The sequence below is a fragment of the Ictalurus furcatus genome, chromosome 7 (assembly GCF_023375685.1).
Source record: "Ictalurus furcatus strain D&B chromosome 7, Billie_1.0, whole genome shotgun sequence".
In the NCBI taxonomy this organism is placed as follows: domain Eukaryota; kingdom Metazoa; phylum Chordata; class Actinopteri; order Siluriformes; family Ictaluridae; genus Ictalurus; species Ictalurus furcatus.
The window spans coordinates 27,452,335-27,477,892 of NC_071261.1; the positions used below are offsets into that span (position 1 = coordinate 27,452,335).

Genomic DNA, 25,558 nt, shown 5'->3' on the forward strand with positions numbered 1-25,558 from the left:
TCACATCCAATCACATCAGCCAATTATCCAATCACATAATTTGTTGACGAAAAGTCACGTCATATGCACGTCGAGATATTTATTTAGTAAATGTGTTTCCACCGTAGATTATGCACATGTTTTTTCTGCCTCAATTGAGCGCAGAATTTTTTTAATGCACAATTTTTTAAAATGTTGTGCTATGTTTCTATAGCGAGACCAAAGCCTGCAGTGAAAGTACAGCCAGCTGAGGGTGTGTTCATTGGGGAAACCGTCACTCTCACATGTGAGATACAGACTGGAGAATCCTGGCGTTACCTCTGGTATAGAAATAATGAAGAACTCAGTGATGCTGCAGGAAAGAAAACACACACAATCACTGATATTAAAGACTCTGATAAAGGTGATTATACATGTAATGGAACACAGTCATCAGACCCTAAATACACACAGACCAGTGATGCTGTTACAGTGACTGTATCAGGTGAGTGTGTTTTATCTCACATATCATTTATTCCATTAACAGTGAAAAGTGTAGAGGTGTATTTTGTATAGAACACAGTATGCTAGATGCTCTAATGCTGTCAGTGAACTCACTTTAATAAACACTGACTGCAAATCACAGTAACTTATTATAATAAAACTTGTAATAAAAGATGCAGGAATTAAGTGTTTTTGGTAAAAAAAAAAAAAAAAAACCTACAGAAAATGTCCCTAGAACATTATTTGGTTTAAAAAAACAAAAACAAAACAAAAACAGGAACCAAATGCTAACGTGAGGGGAACGTTCTGTGTTTTGCTGGGTATAAGCTGGCGCCATGCGCTGAATGTCCAATCACATCCAATCACATCAGCCAGTTATCCAATCACATGATTTGTTGAGGAAAAGACACATGACTTGTTTGATGTGCATCGAGGAATTTATTCATTAAATGTGTTCCATGGTAGTTTACGTGCATGTTTTCTTATCAGATAAAAATATTATCTGCCTCAATTGAGCACAGAACTTTTTTAATGCGCATTTAGGAGATTTTATTCATATCTGGTGCTTCCATCCAGCATTTTTTATAAGATATCCCAAAATTCTCATAAAAATATGTTGAAGGCAATATGGTTACTGACTTCGATCTGAGTGTATGTGTGTTTGAGTGTGTGTGTGTGTGTGTGTGTGTGTGAGAGAGAGCGAGAGAGAGAGAGCAGTCTGGTTGCGCTGTTACACACCTACAGTATATGTTAATAATCATGGAACATTATTTTAAAAGCTCACACAGCTGATGTTATTTATCATTCAGTAGTTAATTTATCATGCTATGTTAACGTAAACAATAAGCTAATATTAAGTGACTTACATTTTAGACTCAATATACAGTGACCTTCACAAATCAGTTCAATCATTTGAATTCTTTTTTATAAACAATGTACTATAAACTATGAAAAAAAGTCACATCACTGTAACCTTTACAAATAAAGCTGTATCTAATTGCTTAATTAGACACAAAGATAAAACTACTGCTTATGTTGTAAATGTAAAAGCGGCTCTTCATCATTTCATATCAACAGAAAAACCCAAACCGACTGTGAGTGTAAATCCTCAGAGCTCCGTCTACACTGGAGACAGAGTTACTCTGACCTGTAATCTGCTGTCTACTGGATGGACTTTTTTCTGGTACAAAGATTATCAGGAATCAAATCCCCTGTCTCCTGGAACCACAGACAACAACACACTCAATGTAACAGTCTCTAATGAAGGAGAAACACAGTACGACTGTAAAGCACGCAGGGGAAACTACGTCTCAGCGTACAGTGATCCAATCACAATTACAGTGAGAGGTACGTCATGTTTTCTACTTTTTCACTACAGATTTAAAATTAGGAATTATTTTAGTAATTGTTTAAATAAGTATTATAATTGTGTAATTATGTAACTATATTATATGTTTAATTGATTCTGTATGTGTTTAAAATGTTGTGCTATGTTTCTATAGCGAGACCAAAGCCTGCAGTGAAAGTACAGCCAGCTGAGCGTGTGTTCATTGGGGAAACCGTCACTCTCACATGTGAGATACAGACTGGAGAATCCTGGCGTTACCTCTGGTATAGAAATAATAAAGAACTCAGTGATGCTGCAGGAAAGAAAACACACACAATCTCTAAGGTTAAAACCTCTGATAAAGGTGATTATACATGTAATGGAACACAGTCATCAGACCCAGAATACACACAGACCAGTGATGCTGTTACACTGACTGTATCAGGTGAGTGTGTTTTATCTCACATATTGTTTATTCCATTAACAGTGAAAAGTGTAGAGGTGTATTTTGTATAGAATACAGTATGCTAGATGCTCTAATGCTGTCAGTGAACTCACTTTAATAAACTCTGACTGCAAATCACAGTAACTTATTATAATAAAATTTATATTAAAAGATGCAGGAATTAAGTGTTTTTGGTAAAAAAAAAAAAAAACCTAAAGAAAATGTCCCTAGAACATTATTTGGTTTAAAAAAACAAAAACAAAACAAAAACAGGAACCAAATGCTAACGTGAGGGGAATGTTCTGTGTTTGCTGGGTATAAGCTGTCGCCATGCGCTGAATGTCCAATCACATCCAATCACATCAGCCAGTTATCCAATCACATGATTTGTTGAGGAAAAGACACATGACTTGTTTGATGTGCATCGAGGAATTTATTCATTAAATGTGTTCCATGGTAGTTTACGTGCATGTTTTCTTATCAGATAAAAATATTATCTGCCTCAATTGAGCACAGAACTTTTTTAATGCGCATTTTGGAGATTTTATTCATATCTGGTGCTTCCATCCAGCATTTTTTATGAGATATCCCAAAATTCTCATAAAAATATGCGGAAGGCAATATGGTTACTGACTTCGATCTGAGTGTGTGTGTGTGTGTGTGTGAGAGAGCGAGAGAGAGAGAGCAGTCTGGTTGCGCTGTTACACACCTACAGTATATGTTAATAATCATGGAACATTATTTTAAAAGCTCACACAGCTGATGTTATTTATCATTCAGTAGTTAATTTATCATGCTATGCTAACGTAAACAATAAGCTAATATTAAGTGACTTACATTTTAGACTCAATATACAGTGACCTTCACAAATCAGTTCAATCATTTGAATTCTTTTTTATAAACAATGTACTATAAACTATGAAAAAAAAGTCACATCACTGTAACCTTTACAAATAAAGCTGTATCTAATTGCTTAATTAGACACAAAGATAAAACTACTGCTTATGTTGTAAATGTAAAAGTGGCTCTTCATCATTTCATATCAACAGAAAAACCCAAACCGACTGTGAGTGTAAATCCTCAGAGCTCCGTCTACACTGGAGACAGAGTTACTCTGACCTGTAATCTGCTGTCTACTGGATGGACTTTTTTCTGGTACAAAGATTATCAGGAATCAAATCCCCTGTCTCCTGGAACCACAGACAACAACACACTCAATGTAACAGTCTCTAATGAAGGAGGAACACAGTACTACTGTAAAGCACGCAGGGGAAACTACGACTCAGAGATCAGTGATCCAATCACAATTACAGTGAGAGGTACGTCATGTTTTCTACTTTTTCACTACAGATTTAAAATTAGGAATTATTTTAGTAATTGTTTAAATAAGTATTATAATTGTGTAATTATGTAACTATATTATATGTTTAATTGATTCTGTATGTGTTTAAAATGTTGTGCTATGTTTCTATAGCGAGACCAAAGCCTGCAGTGAAAGTACAGCCAGCTGAACGTGTGTTCATTGGGGAAACCGTCACTCTCACATGTGAGATACAGACTGGACGATCCTGGCGTTACCTCTGGTATAGAAATAATAAAGAACTCAGTGATGCTGCAGGAAAGAAAACATACACAATCTCTAAGGTTAAAACCTCTGATAAAGGTGATTATACATGTAATGGAACACAGTCATCAGACCCAGAATACACACAGACCAGTGATGCTGTTACACTGACTGTATCAGGTGAGTGTGTTTTATCTCACATATTGTTTATTCCATTAACAGTGAAAAGTGTAGAGGTGTATTTTGTATAGAACACAGTATGTTAGATGCTTATGTTAGAACACAGTATGTTAGATGCTTTAATGCTGTCAGTGAACTCACTTTAATAAACACTGACTACAAATCACAGTAACTTATTATAATAAAACTTGTAATGAAAGATGCAGGAATTAAGTGTTTTTGGTAAAAATAAATAAATAAATAAATAAATAATTTTTTAAAAAAAGAACCTAAAGAAAATGTCCCTAGAACATTATTTGGTTTAAAAAAAAAAAAAAAAAAACAGGAACCAAATGCTAACGTGAGGGGAATGTTCTGTGTTTGCTGGGTATAAGCTGGCGCCATGCGCTGAATGTCCAATCACATCCAATCACACCAGCCAGTTATCCAATCACATGATTTGTTGAGGAAAAGACACATGACTTGTTTGATGTGCATCGAGGAATTTATTCATTAAATGTGTTCCATGGTAGTTTATGTGCATGTTTTCTTATCAGATAAAAATATTATCTGCCTCAATTGAGCACAGAACTTTTTTAATGCGCATTTTGGAGATTTTATTCATATCTGGTGCTTCCATCCAGCATTTTTTATGAGATATCCCAAAATTCTCATAAAAATATGTTGATGGAAACAGTGTTTGTATGTGTCAGAGTGTCTGTGCGCACGAGTGTGTGTGAGTGTGAGTGTGTGTGAGTGTGACTGTATGTGTGTGTGTGTGTGTGCGCGTGTGTGTGTGTGTGAGAGAGAGAGAGAGAGCAGTCTGGCTGTTACACACCTACATTAAAGCTCACACAGCTGATGTGATTTTTCATTTAGTAGTTATGGCTGTGTGTTGAGTTATTTTGAGGGGACAGCAAATTTACACTGTTATACAAGCTGTACACTCACTACTTTACATTGTAGCAAAGTGTAATTTCTTCAGTGTTTTCACATGAAAAGATGTAATCAAATATTTACAAAAATGTGAGAGGTGTACGCACTTTTGTGAGATACTGTATATACTGTGTGAGATACTGTGTGTACGTATATAAGTTATTTATAATTAAGTACACTTGTAAAAAAAAAAAGTAATCAAGTATCAAATTGTACTCAGTAAATCATTGTTAGCATACCAGTGTATCTTTTACCTTTAGTTTCTTGTTCCCTTGCTGACACTCAGCGTTCCTAAAGATCTTATGAAAAGATAAACAGGATGGCCAACACACTGTAATTCAGACATGAATAAATAGTGTAGATGTTAATTGTCAGTACAGTGACCTGATTATTTTTAGGGCTGAGTCTGTATTTAAAATTGTGATCTACATTTACTTCATCAGTAGTGATTGTTGTCTGTCAGAGCTTAATCATTTAGTAAAATAAATGCTGGAAATGAATTCATTTATAGAAACAGTACTGATTTTGTTTTTTTTGTTTTTTTACAGAGAGTCCTAAAACTGTGGTGATTATAAAGCCTGATACACAGGTGTTCAGAGGAGAGAGAGTGACTTTCAGCTGTGACATACAGGGAGGAGGAGACACTGAGTGGACGTACGACTGGTATAGGGACGATAAAACATTCAACCCATCCCTCACAACACAGGAGATCATCGTCAGTGATTATTACAGTGGTAATTACACCTGCAGAGGGAGGAGAAGTAACTCTCAGATCTCAAAGACGAGTGATCCTGTTACACTCACTGTATCAGGTGAGTGTGTGAATGTTATTACTTATATATGTAAAAGTTATGATTAGTTCCAGATTTTATCCTATGAGGAAAAAATTTGATTTGTAAAGAATCACTACAACTTCTTAGCTCTTCTGATTGGTGTGACATTTTTCCTCAGCTATTATTTAAATTGTTAGGAAATAATTGATGTGTATAAGGAACATGTTCTTCCCCTAATAGTCAAGCTGATGCTCCTGCTACTTGAGTGAAGAAGATTTTTAAATAGATACTGATGTGTGCAGTTAGAGGTGCAGGTTGTGTCAACCCAAACTTCCAACAGCAAAACACACTGTACCCCATTTTTCTTTAACATGCGCACACAAGAACTAGAACACATCTCAGTCCAACAGAGAGTTTCTGTAACACATCAGCTGTACCAAAGAGCACGACCTTCACTGACTGGAGTAATTCAGCTATAAACATCTGCTTGTTAAAAATGACAAAAACAAGTTTGTTTGTTTTTTGTTGTTTTTTTGTTGTTTTTTTTAAAAGTGAAATCATACACAAATGTTTATAATTTAATAATTTTCAAGATTTTCAAATGTGTAGGGATCTACGAGTATTTTTAAAGACTTATTTTGACATATTTGCGTTTTCCTTAGCTAACTAGTGCACATGCAGGTGCAGTTGTCACTTGATATGAGAGGAAACTAAGATAAATAAAAAAAACTGAGTACTACGACCACATTGGGTTGTGCAAAACGTATAAAAGTTTAGTTTCGAGTCAAGGTCTATTCAAGAGTTACACTGTGTTAGTGTGATTCAAACTTTATGTTCTCCAGTACAGGCGGGACTGTGAATAGTGAGTATGGAGATAGTATAATCTCAAAATTAATACATTTATAAAAATCAGATTTAGGAATGCATAAGCAAATTCACAGTCACAAAAAATGTGAATATATTTGCAAACACTATCCCACACATTCATATCCTAATTCATATTCACAAATGCAACACACAATTCATAAACACACAAGTGTGACTGTAAATTTCTGAATGAAATCTGAGGCTTTACAGTATGGCAAAGCAAGAAGGAGAGAACGTCAAACATCCAGTGATTGATATCTGCTGTGCTGTGGCACCGGAGTCTCCAGACATCTTTCCCCATCATATAGACATTATACACTGAGTCGGAAGGAAAAGCGCTGAAAAAGTTCAACCAGTTATCTTAAAGTTCACAACGAGGTCAACCAAAGAGCTTCTATAGAAAAACTCTAAGGGATCAGAGTACCTTCTGTCCAGAAAGTTAAGGTTTGGAGAGGACTTAATGACGAAGGACAAAGACACAAGTGACATAGTGTCATCACAGAGAGAGTAATACTGTTTTACTGTAGAAGTGATTAGTGTAGTAAAGACTTCACATCCTGAACTTGTGTTTCATTTCTAACAGAAAAACCTAAACCTGAACTCACATCAAGCCGTGAAGGAGCTGCACTGACAGGAAACTCAGTGACTCTGTACTGTACACTGAAGCCGCAGTCTGATGGATGGAAGTTTTACTGGAGCAAACGAAGACAGAGCACTGAGACTGAGACTGAAACATACTCCTACAGTAGATCAGTTGAAGTCTATGATGGAGGTCATTACAAGTGCAGAGCTGGAAGAAGAAACCGAGTCTTCTACACAGACTACAGTAATGAACTCAGGGTAGACGTTATTGGTGAGTAAGAGACTTTCTGTTAATTGATTCTGCACAACACTGAATATATAAACAACATGTGAGCAGAGTCACAATATAGCAACATTTACACAGCTACATACAGAGAACTCTTTCAGCTAAATCATGTTATTAAAGTTAGAGAGAGACAGTGTGAGCACGGCTGAGCAGGGCTGGTGTGAGGTGAGCTGGAAAGCAAGTGGAACAACACTAGTTTAGCTTTGGTAGAAAATGTCACCAAAACCTGTTTTTATCAAGCTGCTCAGAGGCTGTAGAAGGGGCTTCATAAAGTTACTGCTTCAGAAACATCAACATGCTCGAGTGGAGACCTGCCTGAGTGTGAATGAGTGAAGAGGACGAGGGTCGAACTTTTATACTGAACCACTGAGTGTAAAGCCCGGTTCACACTGCACAGACAGACACCTGTGTGTTAACTCTGCCAGCAGTGGTGGCTCAACGGGTAAGGCGCTGGGTTACTGATCAGAAGGTTCAAGCCCCATCACTGCCAAGCTGCCACTGTTGGGCCCTTGAACAAGGCCCTTAACCCTCTCTGCTCCAGATGTGCCGTGTCATGGTTGACCCTGCTCGCTGACCCCAACTTCCTAACAATCTAGGATATGCAAAAAAAGAATTTCACTGTGTTGTAATGTACATGTAGGGCTGCAACTAATGATTATTTTCATAATCGGTTAGTTGGCCGATTATTTTTTCGTTTATTTAAAATTAAATCCACAAACAGAGTGTTACAAATATAAACTTCAGACTACACAACTGTTTGTCCAATTAAATAAGACTGAAAAGAACCCAATACTCAGACACACCAGAATATATATTATTCATGTAGGACTGTAAATTAATTCAGTGCTTTTTGTGCATCCATAAAAAGTTATATATATATATATATATATATATATATATATATATATATATATATATATATATATATATATATATATATATATATATGTGTGTGTGTGTGTGTGTGTGTGTTGCTTTTTATGGATGCACAAAAAACACTGAATTAATTTACAGTCTCAAATTAATAATAAAAACTCCCTTTCACTGCACCTTATGGTTTCTGTTACTCACTGCCTTTAGGCATATTGTTTTACTTTTGATCATAGTGTTTTAATTGGACATTATAGATCTAACTTCCCATCTAACACTCTCACTGCGAGTGAGGAGCAATACGGCCTCGTTACTCACAGATTACTTCCGTTATAGTAAACAACAGAAGTTACACTGCAAGCGTGCAAATACACCATATAATGACAATAAACTTCAATTAAACTAAATCTTTTAAGCAACTTGCACCAGTTTCCCCAAGCCCTTGCACACAGTGGAGCATTTTGGATACAAACATGAGTTTGTGCTCGTGCATCACTGTCGTGCTTCAGTGCTACACAAACTCCACTTTATAAAGTTTGATCTTCTTCAGGGTGTTTAATGTAAAATGCCCCCGGCCTTAGAGGACTTGGAGGTCACACACTTTCTTCCTCAGTCACTTGACAATTACGCCTCCATCTAATGGTGACTGAGGTCATGTTGGGAATAACATGTAACATTGACATAAACAGTAAACTGAAGAAAGTCACTGTCGGTGACTCTGGGTGTCTGCTAAAGCTAGCGGCATCACATTACATACGTACGAAATCATACGCCGTCGACTAAGAAGCCGTTTATACTTCCAGTTAGTAAAAAACTAATGTGTTCCATTTGAGATGATATTACCTTTCTGAAATTCATACACTAGACCAGTGGTTCTCAACCTTTTGTGAGCTCTGGACCCCTAGAATATTTCGAACAATACACAAGGACCCCCTCACTCCACAACAATTATAGGCTATATATTTAACAGTCATTTCTATATATGTTACTTTATTTTATTAATATTTAACATGGACATTCAAAATTTAATCAAAACATTTCAAGATTTTATTTTTTAAATGTTATTGTTGGTGTGACATTTAATTTGACTCTGAATTATCTTTAGTTTATTTCATCCATCAATGTGACACATGAACTTGTCTCCACTCATAGGTTTTTGAAAATTATCATTTCATTTGTAAATAAATTTAAATTAAATCCATCAATGCTCCATCGTCAGCTCAGTTGTATAGTACATCATTTGGGACACAACTTTAGTATTTACTCTCCGAAGCGTGTTTTCGGAACAGAAGTAACATAATGAGTAAATGTACCGTGGGCAGACCAACTAATCGATAATGAGATTCGTTGAGAACAATTTTCATAATCGATTATTATCGATTTTCTCGATTAGTTGTTGCACCTCTATGTATATGTGAGAGATTTTGCGTTTGTCAGCATTAGTTTTCACCGACTGAACATGTTCCGTCGCGTCTGTTGGTTGTTTAAAATGCACTAGAGGATGTAGAATCTGAAAGAATGAGAGAGATTAATAACAAGGGTGTGTGTGTGTGGGTGTGTGTGTGTGTGTGTGTGTGTGTGTGTGTGTGTGTGTGTGTGTGTGGACATGCAGTGATGAGTAAGGATGTGTACATCAGAATTATTGTTTTCTAGCATTGTTTTTTCTTTTTTATTAAATAGACCTGTTAAAACTGTGATTAAATTATACTCAGTCAGTTATTTCTAGCATTATTGTGTATCTTTTACCTTTAGTTTCTTGTTCCCTTGCTGTCACTCAGTGTTCCTAAAGATGAATATTCAGGAAAACAGGACAGCAAACACACTATAACTCAGACATGGATCAGAAGTGGAAAAGATCTAAATGATCAGAACAGTAACTTGATTAATTTTAGGTTTGAGTCAGTTTTCCTAACTGTGATCTACATTTACTTCATTAGTAGTGATTGTTAAAATGACTCAGTCCACCTCTGACAGAACTTAATCATTTACATGTGGCAGATATACTGTATTCCATTTTAAAATCTTATTACTCATTGAAATAATGCTGTTGGGAATTAATTCATACATTTAAAAATGTTGTTGTTTTTTTCACAGTGACGCCTAAACCTGAGGTGATTATAGAGCCTCATACACAGGTGTACAGAGAAGAGAAAGTGACTCTCCGATGTAACATACAGGGAGGAGGAGGCACTCAGTGGACATACAGCTGGTATAAGAATGAAATAGAGAACCGTCACCACACAAAACAGGAGTTCAGCATCAGCTCAGTTACAGACTCTGACAGTGGTAAATACACCTGCAGAGGGAGGAGAAGCAGTTACTATCAGATCTCAGAGATCAGTGATGCTGTTACACTCACTGTATCAGGTGAGTGTGTGAGTTTATGTTATTAACTCTTTGTTATAATATGCTATTACTTTTGTTTTGTTATATGTAAAGTATATCAATAATTCCAGCTTTCAGATTTGTTCCAGATTATTTTCAATGAGCTACACTGTAACTGAGTCTTATTACAACAACTTTACAGCTTCCTTCTGTCTGTTTACTCTTAATTTTCACTTTTCTACCTTAAAGACTAATTCACGTGATTACTGGTCAAGACAGGAATCATCACTTATTACTCAGTCTGACTGGTGGAACATAGGGCTGCACGATTATGGCCAAAATCATAATCACGATTATTTTTGATCGATATTGTGATCACAACTATTTATCACGATTATTGACTGATTTTAGGGACAACATATTTTTATTGCACTTTCACATTTAAATAAACAGACCGCTGCTTTCACCTCCATGTTGTGCTACATTCCTGCTAATGTACAAATCTTTGCATCAAATTAGACTGGTGTTTAAAGTGCATTATCTCATAGAAGTAAAATATAAATAAAATTGTACCCAAAATATAGGATAAGTAAAAATAAAAATGCCATCAAACAATATGCAACCAAATGAAAACATTTCAGGCGCATGCAGAAAAGGCAATAACAGTGTTTACAGGAGGAGAGATGCAAACAAATCATCCAATAGAGAGGTGCAGGGACGACATCATTTTGTACTCGAACCCGGAAGTCATCATCACACTGGTTCCCTCGACAAAAAACCCAATCGCATTTTCCCATAGGCTTTTGGATTATCGCAGAAAATAAGCTCTGTGATCAATAAATGTTTACAACACTAACACGTTTTGTCCATCAAGATAATTTTCACAAATTGACACAACCTTTATGAAGTTTGAAGCCTAAATACAATCTCCAGAAATTAAAAGCTAACCGTACACTGTAAACTAACTACACCACGGTCACTCGACTTCAACATCACTATCACCAAGCTTCCGACAACTTTTCTAAACTAGATTTAAAACATTTTCCATAATACACATTTACTGTATTCTGTGGATGAATCTTCATCCACATTTTTTAGGGAATTGTGCGCTGCACACCTGAACCAGTTTATCTGCAAAGTATTTTCCTGTTCGGCGTGATGACGTTTAATGTCCACGACAACCTCTGTAGTCCCATTTAGCAACATGATAGTGTAATAATTTTCCCTCGCGTGAACACTGGAGCTCGAAGCGAAGCTGGCAGCTCGATCATTAAAACGCTAACTCGTTTCCGGGTTTTGGCGTTACAAAATGACGTCATCTCTGCTCCACTCTATGGTGACTGGCTGTAAGTTTAGGAAGTTCTTGATTTGATCTGCAGTGGAGTTTTCTATGAGCTGAGGACGAACTTTAAACATCAATATTGCAGTTGATCATGTTCATGTAATCGTGGGCAGTCAAAATCGTAATTGATATTTGATTAATTGTGCAGCCCTACACCACGGAAGAAAAATTCTTGCAAAAAGCTCTTGTTGGGGATGGTAGTATCCCACCATCCCCAACAATCAGTGTAATTCCCTTTTGGTTCTGGGAGTAGGAAAATTCACAATTGTGTCTAATTTGGCATTGACAGGGCTCACCTGGCCTTGGCCCACTTGTTTACCGAGGTATGTGACCACTGCTTTACCAAATTCACACTTGGCCAAATTCACAGTTAAATTGGATCTTGCTAGCCGGACAAACACTTCATGCAGGGTATTAATGTGACTTCGCAATTCGCTACCCTGGACAAAACCCTCTGCAATAGCTGCTGGAAATTAGTTGGGGCATTTCGCATCCCAAAGACCATAATCGTATACTGAAGGAAATTATCTGGCATAACAAAACCCTACTCTGTCTATACAATCCTCCATCCTAGGTAAGGGGAAAGAATTGGGTTTTAGTGACATTATTCAAGTTCCTGTAGTCTGTACAAAATATGAGGGAGCCATCTGACTTTGGCACAAGAATACAAGGCGAGCTCCACAGACTTGAGCTGGGCACAGCAAGACCATTTTTTAATAGGTAATTTACCTCTTTCCTCATTTCTTCTCTCTTAGCAGTGTTAAACTGATATGGATGCTGTTTGATGGGGTGTGACTCCGAAAACCTCAATGTCATGAAACAGAACATTAGTCTGAGTGAGATTATCTGAGAAGAGAGAAGGGAAATGTTTTATCAACCACACAATATCTCTTCGATGAGAATGACAGAGATAATTAAACCGTTTGTTAATATTGTTTAATATTTTATATAGAGTTAGGGAGCTTGGGCAGTCCAGTCTCACTATGACTGCCAACCCATCCGTTATCCTCACTGTCCACAGCAGCGGGCTGTTGTGCTACAAAGGCAACAGGCAGAGACTCTGCTTTGGCACCATCTGCTCTCTTTACATACTTCTTAAGCATATTGATATAACACACACAGGTTTTTTTTCTACAGTCTGGGGTACCAAGAACATAGTCTGTACTACTCAAATTCTGTTCTATAATGTAGGGTCCAGAAAGCCTTGCCTGCAATGTTGAACCAGGAATGGGATGCAGTACCAAAACTGAATCGTTGCTTCATTTGTTTTTGTTTTTCAGCCAAATTTGTTTTTGCCATTCCACACACTCTATGCAGGTGATCCCGGATGAGCCCCAATTTATGTCATGACCCCGGTTTAGGGTCGAGGTGTAACATAAAAAGTATTAACATAACTCATAATCAAAATAATGAGGTGGACACATGTTTCATTCAACTCTTTGATTACCTTGCCAATTTAATGATTGCAAGAAGGAAATAATCCCAAAACAAACAGAATCACTCAGAAAGCAAATCTCTTCAGGGCTGGGCAAGCCCAAAATAATAAACAAAACCTGCGCTATCTTGCCCCGTATCAATTTAAATAACCTAACAACAGAAAAGGTACTTTGAAATAAAATACAGAGTCTAACCTAACTCCCTTGCTGATTCAAAACAGAGAACAAAAGACCGACTCAAAATAAACGGCACCAAACCCCTACAGCTTTCGTGATACCAAAAAAAATTATATTTACAATAGGTTGCAATATATAAAAAAATAAGGCTTATACTCAGCCACAACATATAAGGCAAGACAGGGGAATGGGACAACACAATAGCCTACCAAACACCACAGTAGGCACACTTCAATCACTCGCTTCTTTCACTCGTACACAGTATAAACAATAAGCGAGTTCACTCAAGCACCAAGAAAACATTCGCTACTCAGTCGTCCCCACACGATCACAGACAACACACATCCCCATTCCTCCCAACATAACATCCTTCTTTCTTTTAAAAGTCACACAGTCTTCTCGTCTCCAATCCCTGTGCACAACGTCAGCACGTCCAGTTAAGGTGGAGCGATCTGTGAGAGCGAAACAAAAGCTAGAGAGAGAGAGAGAGAACACATGAGCACAATACATCTCCTGACGTAACACTATACTGTAGAAGCCTGTACCCTCATACAGCATCAAATAACGTATAATCCTATACTGTAGAACTCCGTACCCTCATACAGCATCAAATAACGTATAATCCTGTACTGTAGAAGCCCGTACCTTCATACAGCATTCAGTAACGTATAATCCTATACTGTAGAAGCCTGTATATGTTTCATTCAAGTCAGTCTCTATACTTTACTTCCCTGAACTGTGCAACTGTGAACTAATGTGTGAAACCTAACTAATTAGCCAGCTAGCTAGCTACCATCCAACACTGCTTACCCTAGCTAACTATCTAATAAACTATCTAGCGTGCTGTTGTAGCTAACTAGCTTCCTAACGTTAGACAAAGAGAAGTTACGTGACAGTGACACTAATGTCCTTTGAGATGTTAGTTAAAGTGTTGCACTGTCTTTACACCTGCCATTAGGAGTTGTAGCGGATAGAAACAGTTACACGAGTTGAATTTGAAAAAAACAGGTGTGTTCGACTTTGGCTGGTTGTAACTGATCGGCGAGAGTTGCCACATGTAGTCGGGGAAGAGTTGAAAACGGAGCCATGTAGTCAGACACTTTCTGCTTCCCGTAGTGACGCTCGTGCGGTGTTTGCTTTCATTATCACAGACGAAGTGGATAAGATGTAATATTTCTCAGATAAACAGATGTCTGAATTTTACATGTATTTTGAATTTTACATGTTCTGTATAGGTTCTCTTTAGATTGTTACAAAAAAAACTCCCTGCAGCATTCTGGGAAGGTTAGTTTTTGTTAACGTGAGGGGAACATTCTGGGTAAGTTAGGATAAGTTGGCCACAAGCGCTGAATATCCAATCACATCCAATCACATCAGCCAATTATCCAATCACATGATTTGTTGAGGAAAAGTCACATGACTTTGATGCGCATCGAGGAATTTATTCAGTAAATGTGTTCTATCGTAGTTTATGCGCATGTTTTCTTATCAAATAAAAATATTATCTGCTTCAATTGAGTGCATAATTTTTTTAATGCGCATTTTGGAGATTTTATTCGTATCTGGTGTTTCCATCCAGCATTTTTTACGAGATGTCCCAAAATTCATATAAAAATATGTCGATGGAAACATGGTTACTGACTTCGATGTGTGTGTGTGTGTGTGTGTGTGTGTGTGTGTGTGTGTGTGTGCGCAGTCTGGCTGTGCTATTACACACCTTCAGTATTTGTTAATAATCATAGGACATTATTTTAAAAGCTCACACAGCTGATGTGATTTTTCATTTAGTAGTTAATTTAACATGCTATGCTAACGTAAACAATAAGCTAATATTAAGTGACTTACATTTTAGAGTCAATATTGTCTGTTTTTGCTCTACTTCACCAACGAAAATAGTTCCAAACAAAGCCACAGCAGGTCCTGCTCCTTTTTTTATCCTAATATCTTTTGTTCAACCTTTTTTTTTTAAATAAGAGATTTTTTATTTATTTTATTTATTTTCACAAGGGAATTGTTTTATTTGTTTATTTATTTATTTATTTACACATAATGATTTCAAGTTTCAATTATAATAAAGTGTTTGTTCAAACAAAAAACTCTTCTGTTTTCATTTCTTTAGTCACTGTAAATAATAATAATAATAATAATAACAACAACAACAACAATAATAATAATGATAATAATAATAATAGTGTGAAACGGTGATATTTTCTGAGACGGTTATCGTACCGTTCAAATCTCATACCGCTGCAACCCTACTCTATTCACCCATAAAAATAAATTGATGTAGAGTAGAGAGAGATTAGAGACCTGCATCATCACACAGCAGTTATTTTCTGAACCTCACTTCAATCTCAGTGAAGCTTTACATTTAATATCCCTATTTTCATTCTCATCATTTTACTAACTGAAAATTGTAAAATAATTTGAAAGTAGCCATAAGATGTTTAGTGTCATCACAGAGAGAGTAATACTGTTTTACTGTAGAAGTGATTAGTGTAGTAAAGACTTCACATCCTGAACTTGTGTTTCATTTCTAACAGAAAAACCTAAACCTCAACTCACATCAAGCCTTAAAGGAGCTGCACTGACAGGAAACTCAGTGACTCTGTACTGTACACTGACGCCGCAGTCTGCTGGATGGAAGTTTTACTGGATCAAACCCAGACAGAGCACCAAGACTGAGACTGAAACACACTCCTCCACCATCAGATCAGTTAGAGTCTCTGATGGAGGTCAGTACAGGTGCAGAGCTGGAAGAGGAAACCCAGTCTACTACACAGACTACAGTGATGCACTCTGGGTAAATGTTATTGGTGAGTAAGAGACTTTCTGTTAAGTGATTCTGCACAACACTGAACATATAAACAACATGTGAGCAGAGTCACAATATAGCAACATTTACACAGCTACATACAGAGAACTCTTTCAGCTAAATCATGTTATTAAAGTTAGCGAGAGACAGTGTGAGCACGGCTGAGCAGGGCTGGTGTGAGCTGCCCTGATATATATATTATCACTATATGATATATATATATTATCACTGTGTGTGTGTGTATATATATATATATATATATATATATATATATACATACAGTGAGGGAAAAAAGTATTTGATCCCCTGCTGATTTTGTATGTTTGCCCACTGACAAAGAAATGATCAGTCTATAATTTTAATGGTAGATTTATTTGAACAATGAGAGACAGAATAACAACAAGAAAATCCAGAAAAACGCATGTCAAAAATGTTATAAATTGATTTGCATTTTAATGAGGGAAATAAGTATTTGACCCCCTCTCAATCAGAAAGATTTCTGGCTCCCAGGTGTCTTTTATACAGGTAACGAGCTGAGATTAGGAGCACACTCTTAAAGGGAGTGCTCCTAATCTCAGCTTGCTACCTGTATAAAAGGCACCTGTCCACAGAAGCAATCAATCAATCAGATTCCAAACTCTCCACCATGGCCAAGACCAAAGAGCTCTCCAAGGATGTCAGGGACAAGATTGTAGACCTACACAAGTCTGGAATGGGCTACAAGACCATTGCTAAGCAGCTTGGTGAGAAGGTGACAACAGTTGGTGCGATTATTCGCAAATGGAAGAAACACAAAAGAACTGTCAATCTCCCTCGGCCTGGGGCTCCATGCAAGATCTCACCTCGTGGAGTTGCATTGATCATGAGAACAGTGAGGAATCAGCCCAGAACTACACGGGAGGATCTTGTCAATGATCTCAAGGCAGCTGGGACCATAGTCACCAAGAAAACAATTGGTGACACACTACGCCGTGAAGTACTGAAATCCTGCAGCACCCGCGAGGTCCGCTGCTCAAGAAAGCACATATACATGCCCGTCTGAAGTTTGCCAATGAACATCTGAATGATTTAGAGGACAACTGGGTGAAAGTGTTGTGGTCAGATGAGACCAAAATGGAGCTCTTTGGCATCAACTCAACTGGCCGTGTTTGGAGGAGGAGGAATGCTGCCTATGACCCCAAGAACACCATCCCCACCGTCAAACATGGAGGTGGAAACATTATGCTTTGGGGGTGTTTTTCTGCTAAGGGGACAGGACAACTTCACCGCATCAAAGGGACGATGGACGGGGCCATGTACCGTCAAATCTTGGGTGAGAACCTCCTTCCCTCAGCCAGGGCATTGAAAATGGGTCGTGGATGGGTATTCCAGCATGACAATGACCCAAAACACACGGCCAAGGCAACAAAGGAGTGGCTCAAGAAGAAGCACATTAAGGTCCTGGAGTGGCCTAGCCAGTCTCCAGACCTTAATCCCATAGAAAATCTGTGGAGGGAGCTGAAGGTTCGAGTTGCCAAACGTCAGCCTCGAAACCTTAATGACTTGGAGAAGATCTGCAAAGAGGAGTGGGACAAAATCCCTCCGGAGATGTGTGCAAACCTGGTGGCCAACTACAAGAAACATCTGACCTCTGTGATTGCCAACAAGGGTTTTGCCACCAAGTACTAAGTCATGTTTTGCAGAGGGGTCAAATACATATTTCCCTCATTAACATGCAAATCAATTTATAACATTTTTGACATGCGTTTTTCTGGATTTTTTTTTGTTGTTATTCTGTCTCTCACTGTTCAAATAAATCTACCATTAAAATTATAGACTGATCATTTCTTTGTCAGCGGGCAAACGTACAAAATCAGCAGGGGATCAAATACTTTTTCCCCTCACTGTGTGTGTATGTGTATATATATATATATATATATATATATATATATATATATATATATATATATATATATATATGTATATATATATATTTTTTTTTTTTTTTTCATGAAGTTCACTTGTAAAAATAGCAATCAAATTGTACTCAGTAAGTCATTGCTAGCATACCAGTGTATCTTTTATCTTTAATTGTTTGTTCCCTTGCTGACACTCAGCGTTCCTAAAGATCTTATGAAAAGATCAACAGGATCGCCAACACACTGTAATTCAGACATAAATAAATAGTGTAGATGTTAATTGTCAGTACAGTGACCTGATTATTTTTAGGGCTGAGTCTGTATTTAAAATTGTGATCTACGTTTACTTCATCAGTAGTGATTGTTGTCTGTCAGAGCTTAATCATTTACATGTGAGCAGATATACCGTATCTACACTCTGAATAGTTACCTACATTCTGTATTCAATTTTTAAAGTGTTAATACTTGTTTAAATAATAGTGATGGAAATTAATTCATTTATAGAAACAGTAGTGATTTTGTTTTTGTTTATTACAGAGAGTCCTAAACCTGTGGTGATTATAAAGCCTGATACACAGGTGTTCAGAGGAGAGAGAGTGACTTTCAGCTGTGACATACAGGGAGGAGACACTGAGTGGACGTACGACTGGTATTGGTACAGTTACACATTCTACCCATCCCTCACAACACAGGGGATCATCATCAGTGATTATGACAGTGGTAAATACACCTGCAGAGGGAGGAGGAGAAGTGACTCTCAGATCTCAAAGACGAGTGATCCTGTTACACTCACTGTATCAGGTGTGTGTGTGTGTGTGTGTGTGTGTGTGTGTGTGTGTGCGCATGTGTGTGTAAATGTATGTTATCACTTATATATATAAATGTTATCACTAGTTTCCGATTTTGTTCCATATTTTATCATATGAAAAATCATTATAATGATTTTACAGCTCCTTTTGTCTGTTTACTTTTGATCACTTTCCTATGTTAAAGTAACTGATTAATTTGATTTGTAAAGAATCACTACAGTTTATTAGTTATTCTGATTGGTGTGACATTTTTCCTCAGCTATTATTTAAATTGTTAGGAAATAATTGACATTTTAGAGAAACACATTCTTCTTCACCTAATAGTCAAGCTGATTCTACTGCCAAAGTTTCACTGCGGTGCTTTTACAGTAAAGAGTTAAATGATTTAATGATATATTTTTTTTAAAAAACACACTAATGTGTGCAGCGTGGTTCAGAATTTGAGAATTGATTCATAAAACGGGGGCAATTCACGGGGCAAATCGGTGACCTTTACACTTCGGTTCAATATTTTTTTATTATTATTATTTATTTTTTTTTTGCAAATAATGTACTGGATATAAACTGTTTTAAAAAATAAATAAATAAATAAATAAAAAATTACCTCACTGTAACCTTTACAAATGAAACTATATCTAATTTCTTAATTAGACACAAAGATAAAACTACTGCTTATGTTGTAAATGTAAAAGTGGCTCTTCATCATTTCATATCAACAGAAAAACCCAAACCGACTGTGAGTGTAAATCCTCAGAGCTCCGTCTACACTGGAGACAGAGTTACTCTGACCTGTAATCTGCTGTCTACTGGATGGACTTTTCTCTGGTACAGTGGTTATCGGGAATTAAATCCCCTGTCTCCTGGAACCACAGACACCAACACACTCAGTGTAACAGTCTCTAACGAAGGAGTAACACGGTACTACTGTAAAGCAAGCAGGGGAAACTACGACTCAGAGATCAGTGATCCAGCCACAATTACAGTGAGAGGTACGTCATGTTTTCTACTTTTTCACTACGGATTTAAAGGAAGACGGTGAAAACGTAATTATTTTATTATTTTAGTAACTGTTTAAAGAAGTATTATATTTGTGTAATTATGTAATTATATTATGTTTCATTGATTCTATATGTGTTTAAAATATTTTTGCTATGTTTCTATAGCGAGACCAAAGCCTGCAGTGAAAGTACAGCCAGCTGAGCGTGTGTTCATTGGGGAAAACGTCACTCTCACATGTGAGATACAGACTGGACGATCCTGGCGTTACCTCTGGTATAGAAATAATAAAGAACTCAGTGATGCTGCAGGAAAGAAAACACACAGAATCACTGATATTAAAGACTCTGATAAAGGTTATTATACATGTAAAGGAACACAGTCATCAGACCCAGAATACACACAGACCAGTAATGCTGTTACACTGACTGTATCAGGTGAGTGTGTTTTATCTCACATATTGTTTATTCCATTAACAGTGAAAAGTGTAGAGGTGTATTTTGTATAGAACACAGTATGTTAGATGCTCTAATGCTGTCAGTGAACTCACTTTAATAAACTCTGACTGCAAATCACAGTAACTTATTATAATAAAACTTGTAATAAAATGAATTGTGTTTAAATGTTTGAAGAATAAAGGTTTTCTGCAGGTAAACCTGTGATAGAGCTCCTTTTGTATTTTAAATAAACATCTAAGATTGTAGAACAGCATTTTACAAATACAGTATAAAGCATGTCAAATAACAGCGAGAAATTGCCTTCTTATAATAAATAATAAAAGAATTGAACAAGTTCGTTTTGCTATTTTCAGTTTTGTTCACTTCCTTTTTTATTGCTAATTTCCACTATAAGAGAAATATATATGTATCAAAAGAATGCATCATATTTGTACAGCAAGACTGAAGGCTGAGTCGTGCTGTACAAAGCTACATCCGAGTAGGTGCTAATCAAAGAGAAAACATTAATTTGTGTAAATAGTCTTATTTATTTATTAAATTATTTACGTTGAATAAACCACACAATGCTTTTGAACTGAAGAATCAGATCATGTAAGGATGTGCATTTGGTCTAATCTTCTCTTTTTAGTAAATAATTCCCTTTTTAGTGAATATGATTATTTAAATGATTTTTATGCTATGACTTTCTATGCTGCACTGAAACAAGTAATAAAATAAGATACATAGGGCTAATTATTGTTTAGTTGAAACCACAATCATCAGAGACATTAATAACATGTTTAACTCTGTAGAAGTGATTTGTGTAGTAAAGGCTTCACATCCTGAACTAGTGTTTCTTCTTTAACAGAAAAACCTAAACCTGAACTCACATCAGATCTTAAAGGAGCTCTACTGAGAGGAAACTCAGTGACTCTGTCCTGTACACTGAAGCTACAGTCTGCTGGATGGAAGTTTTACTGGAGCAATCATACACAGAACACTGAGACTGAGACTGAAGCTAAAACAGACTTCTACACTACTACTGTATACAGCTCAGTTAGTGTCTCTGATGGAGGTCAGTACAGGTGCAGAGGTGGAAGAGGAAACCCAGTCTACTATACACACTACAGTGATGCACTCTGGGTAAATGTTACTGGTGAGTAAGAGCCTGTACAGCACAAAGCATGTTAACAGCACAGCTTGGTAGTAACACAGCATAAGTTATATCTACACAACTACATACAAAGAAAAAGCACACTGATGCTGAGTTTCTCGAGTCGAGACCTGTCTGAGTGTGAATGAATGCAGAAGAGAGTCAAAGTTTTGTTAATGATGGTGCAGAATCTGAAAGGCTCAAAAAGATTAGAGCGTGATTGTTCGTGATCTGAAAACACGTGTTTCCCCGTCTGTTCTGTGTTCAAGTGTTCCTTCCCTCACTTTCTCACAAATCAGACTCCATAGTTTGAAGGCTGATGGGTAGCTTTTATTCTCAGCAAGTGGAATGATCACATATCAATGGCAGCCTGCAATGAGTTCAGCAACCACACAAATGTGCATAATTGAACAAAGGACCAGTCTAGCCAGCCCACAGCAGGGAACAGCACAATCTGCTGTGTCCTTATCAAAACACGGACTGCAAACTTCCAACTATTAAAGAAAAACTTACAAGAGTATAAGTCCTATATCAACATCATACATCATAGCAGAGAGCCAGTGATCGTATAGTATAGTTATTTAAGACTACGCATCATTTACATATCCCTGAATCTGTAATAAACACATTGATTAACATGCTCCAATGTACAAATACACTTTTCAGTGTACTCAATATACAATATACTTAATTATTCTATATTTCAAAACAATAAGTCACCTTTTCATCTGTTCATTAATGATCCACAAACTATATGAAAGTCATTATTATTATTAACCTAAATTTACACCACATCATCCATTTGTATATTTTTGTACATATATATGAAAGAAATACATCGCCTTGTAGCAGACACACTACTTTAACAGCACTAACTGTATGCTAATTTTGGATAAAACGGTCTTTTGCATGAACTTCACTGACCTGTATACAGTATAATGGTTCAATTAACCCCCTGACATATCCATTGAGTGATGATGAGTAAATACAGTAAGTGTATGTCCTAGTTATTGTCACTTAGCTTCAGTGAAATGCAGCATTTCAAATAGAAAGATCGTTTTTACTCAGTAAATTAGTCATTTTTAGCATAAGACCTTATCTTTAATGTGCTACACTTAGTTTAATCTCTTATTTTGCTGACTTCACACTGAAGACTCACTTTTTTTTCGCTCTTTTAATTTCTGTACTTAACAAAAAGAAATATTATAATATTATTATTAACAAAAATTTAATATCATGCTCGAGTGTGAATGAGTGAAGTAGAGGAGGTTTAGATTTTTATACTGAACCACTGAGTGTAAAAAAAAAAAAAAATACCCTGCAGAGTGAGATTAGAAAGTGAGTGTGTGTGAGGTGTTATGAACTGATAATGCTGTGTGTGTGTACGTGTGTGTCTTTACTTATAAGAAAGACAAGTAGTTTTTGTGATTTCACTCTTCAAACAGAAAGCTCCTTCTTTTGGAAAGAAATGCATGTCTGATTGCTTGTGATTTAAGGTGCAGCGCAGCACGTCAAACAGAAAGCTTCTCTTTACTCAGCTAATTATTGTCATTGCTAGCATCCTTTATGCTCTAAGCATAGTTTAATCCATTATCTTCCTTATTTCACACTGCAAACCGTTTTTTTCCATATCTTTTAATTTTCTTTTATTATTTTTCAACAAAAAATATTAATATAATATTAAACATACAAATACACATAAATATATTAATATTAATATAATTAACAGGTGAATCTCCTCCAGTGTCTCTGATCATCAATCCCAGCAGAACTCAACACTTTACTGCTGACTCTCTCTCACTGAGCTGTGAGGACCAGAGTGACTCTACTGGATGGACAGTGAGAGGATACACACACAGTGAGACAGTGTCTGATTGTTCATCAGTTTCAGGATCTACGTGTAACATCAGCTCCCTCTCTACATCACACACTGGAGTTTACTGGTGTCAGTTTGAATCTGGAGGACGCAGTAATCCTGTCAACATCACAGTGCACAGTGAGTCTTCAATGTTCTCATCAGTAATAGTTTAATACATAAACCAGACCTACTGTAACATTAAAAAAATCTATTTTTATGAATTGTAAAGAAGATAAGTGATACCTTAGTTGTAATAATAACACATGAAAACTAATTTAGTATCTTGTGATTGACAGCATTGTAATGAAACCTATTTTAATGTCTGAAAGTGATTGAGGAATTTCTGGAAATTTTACTGAACACAGTGCCATTAGTTACTTTAAATTAACATCATGTTAAACTCTTTAGCTCATGTAGCTCTCTGTTTCCTTCTCTCTGTCTCAGTTTTCCATCACTCTGTCATGTTTAACATAACTGCATAGTTTTTTATGCAGTTTTTTATTTCCATAACCTAAGAAAATGATGAAAGCTTTAACATGATGTATAAGTGATGTTCATAGTTATTACGTTACTGCTGTGTTCTTTAAGATTTATGATGTTAATTGTACAGGCAGGAGAGCATGTAGCTCTGAATGACTGCACTATTAGCTCCAAAACCATGATATGGTCCATAACTGGATTTAAGATTAATTATAATATTATAGATACAATACAATGAGAATTGAGTAACTTGTAAATCTAAATAACTAAAATAAAAAATCCTAAACCCAAAAACATCGTAGAATATTACTGAATGTATTTAAAATGTTCTTTCCTAGTGTCACGTATCATGACGGAGCGGAGATAGGACGGATGCAAGTGCAGTATGAACAGTTGTTTATTTTAAAAGAGAGACAGGCAGACAAATCCAAAACGCGATCCAAAAACGTAATCCACAACAGGCGGTCAGGCGATCGGCAAACAGGCATACACAGGGTTAAACATGAATCAAGGTCGTGGTCACGGAAAACAGGGTCGATAAACAAAACGAGAAACATGAACTATGATGAGGAACTGGGAGCGGATAATCCAGCGTGAACCAACTCTAAACATGGACCGTGACTATGACGACTAAACGAACTAATCTAACTCTATGATAATCTTCCGCGTTGTTTGCTGGGAGGCGCGCGGTATATATGTGGACATGATCAGCGTCTAAACTGCTAGCAGCTGAGGGCAATACAGACACACGTGAAATCCCAGCCAATGACAGAACAGGGAGGAGACATGACAGAAACATAAACAAAACACACGTGTCCAGATGTCACTACTGTCAACAATGGAAAAGCAGGTGCTCGCGCATTCGCGTTTAGAGCACACTGCTTCAAGGGGGAATCATGACACCTAGAGAGAAAAAAATTTAAACAAACTAGTTTCTTTGGAACACATTAGTGCATTTACTGGAACTTTAATTAGACTGATTTTTTTTTCAAAATATCATGTCTCACATCTGTTTTATATTGTTTTTATTTTTATATTATATCTGTAAACTCTCAGAAACTAAAATGATGCTAAACTGTACCTTTCCTTGTCATTGGGGTGGTCCCCTCAAGGGTACAACTTTTGTACCGTTATTGTATCTTTTACATGGTAATGTGAATATAGTTGACCTCTTTTAGAGTAATTCTTCAAGCAAAGTGCGCCATTTAATTCTTTAAAGGTAAACTACTGTACATACACCCTCCCAGATAAAACACAGCCCATAGTTTCTGATTTCAGTGTTGTCTTTCTCTTTCCTACAGATGGTGATGTGATCCTGGACAGTCCTGTCCATCCTGTGACTGAGGGAAATCCTCTGACTTTACGCTGTTTATATCGCAACTCAAGTATCTCAGCCTCTGGTGTTGATTTCTATAAAGTTGGTTCAGTCCTGCAGAACAAGACTACAGGAGAGATGACCATCAGTAATGTCTCAAAGTCAGATGAAGGTTTCTACCACTGTAAACACCCAGAGAGAGGAGAGTCACAGAAAAGCTGGGTTTCAGTCAGAGGTGAGAAATAA

At 36.7% G+C, this 25,558-nt stretch overlaps 1 protein-coding gene across 1 annotated transcript; it reads left to right on the forward strand.

Annotated features, from left to right (window-relative positions):
* The first annotated feature begins 2,856 nt into the window (after nucleotides 1-2,856).
* LOC128610722 (carcinoembryonic antigen-related cell adhesion molecule 5-like) lies at nucleotides 2,857-25,558 on the forward strand. The gene is made up of 12 exons (XM_053630140.1): nucleotides 2,857-2,878; nucleotides 3,284-3,553; nucleotides 3,709-3,978; nucleotides 7,117-7,386; nucleotides 10,366-10,638; nucleotides 16,095-16,367; nucleotides 18,802-19,065; nucleotides 19,793-20,062; nucleotides 20,237-20,506; nucleotides 21,375-21,662; nucleotides 23,389-23,655; nucleotides 25,299-25,558. Exons 1-12 carry the CDS (start codon nucleotides 2,857-2,859, stop codon nucleotides 25,556-25,558), a joined length of 2,997 nt encoding a protein of 998 aa, XP_053486115.1.

Excerpts from the sequence above, each read along its gene's own strand:
- LOC128610722 (XM_053630140.1), top strand. The coding sequence starts at position 2,857 with ATGGTTACTGACTTCGATCTGA. Across the intron at positions 19,066-19,792 it reads TGTTACACTCACTGTATCAG|AAAAACCCAAACCGACTGTG; the intron begins GTGTGTGTGTGT and ends TCATATCAACAG. Across the intron at positions 21,663-23,388 it reads ACTCTGGGTAAATGTTACTG|GTGAATCTCCTCCAGTGTCT; the intron begins GTGAGTAAGAGC and ends TATAATTAACAG.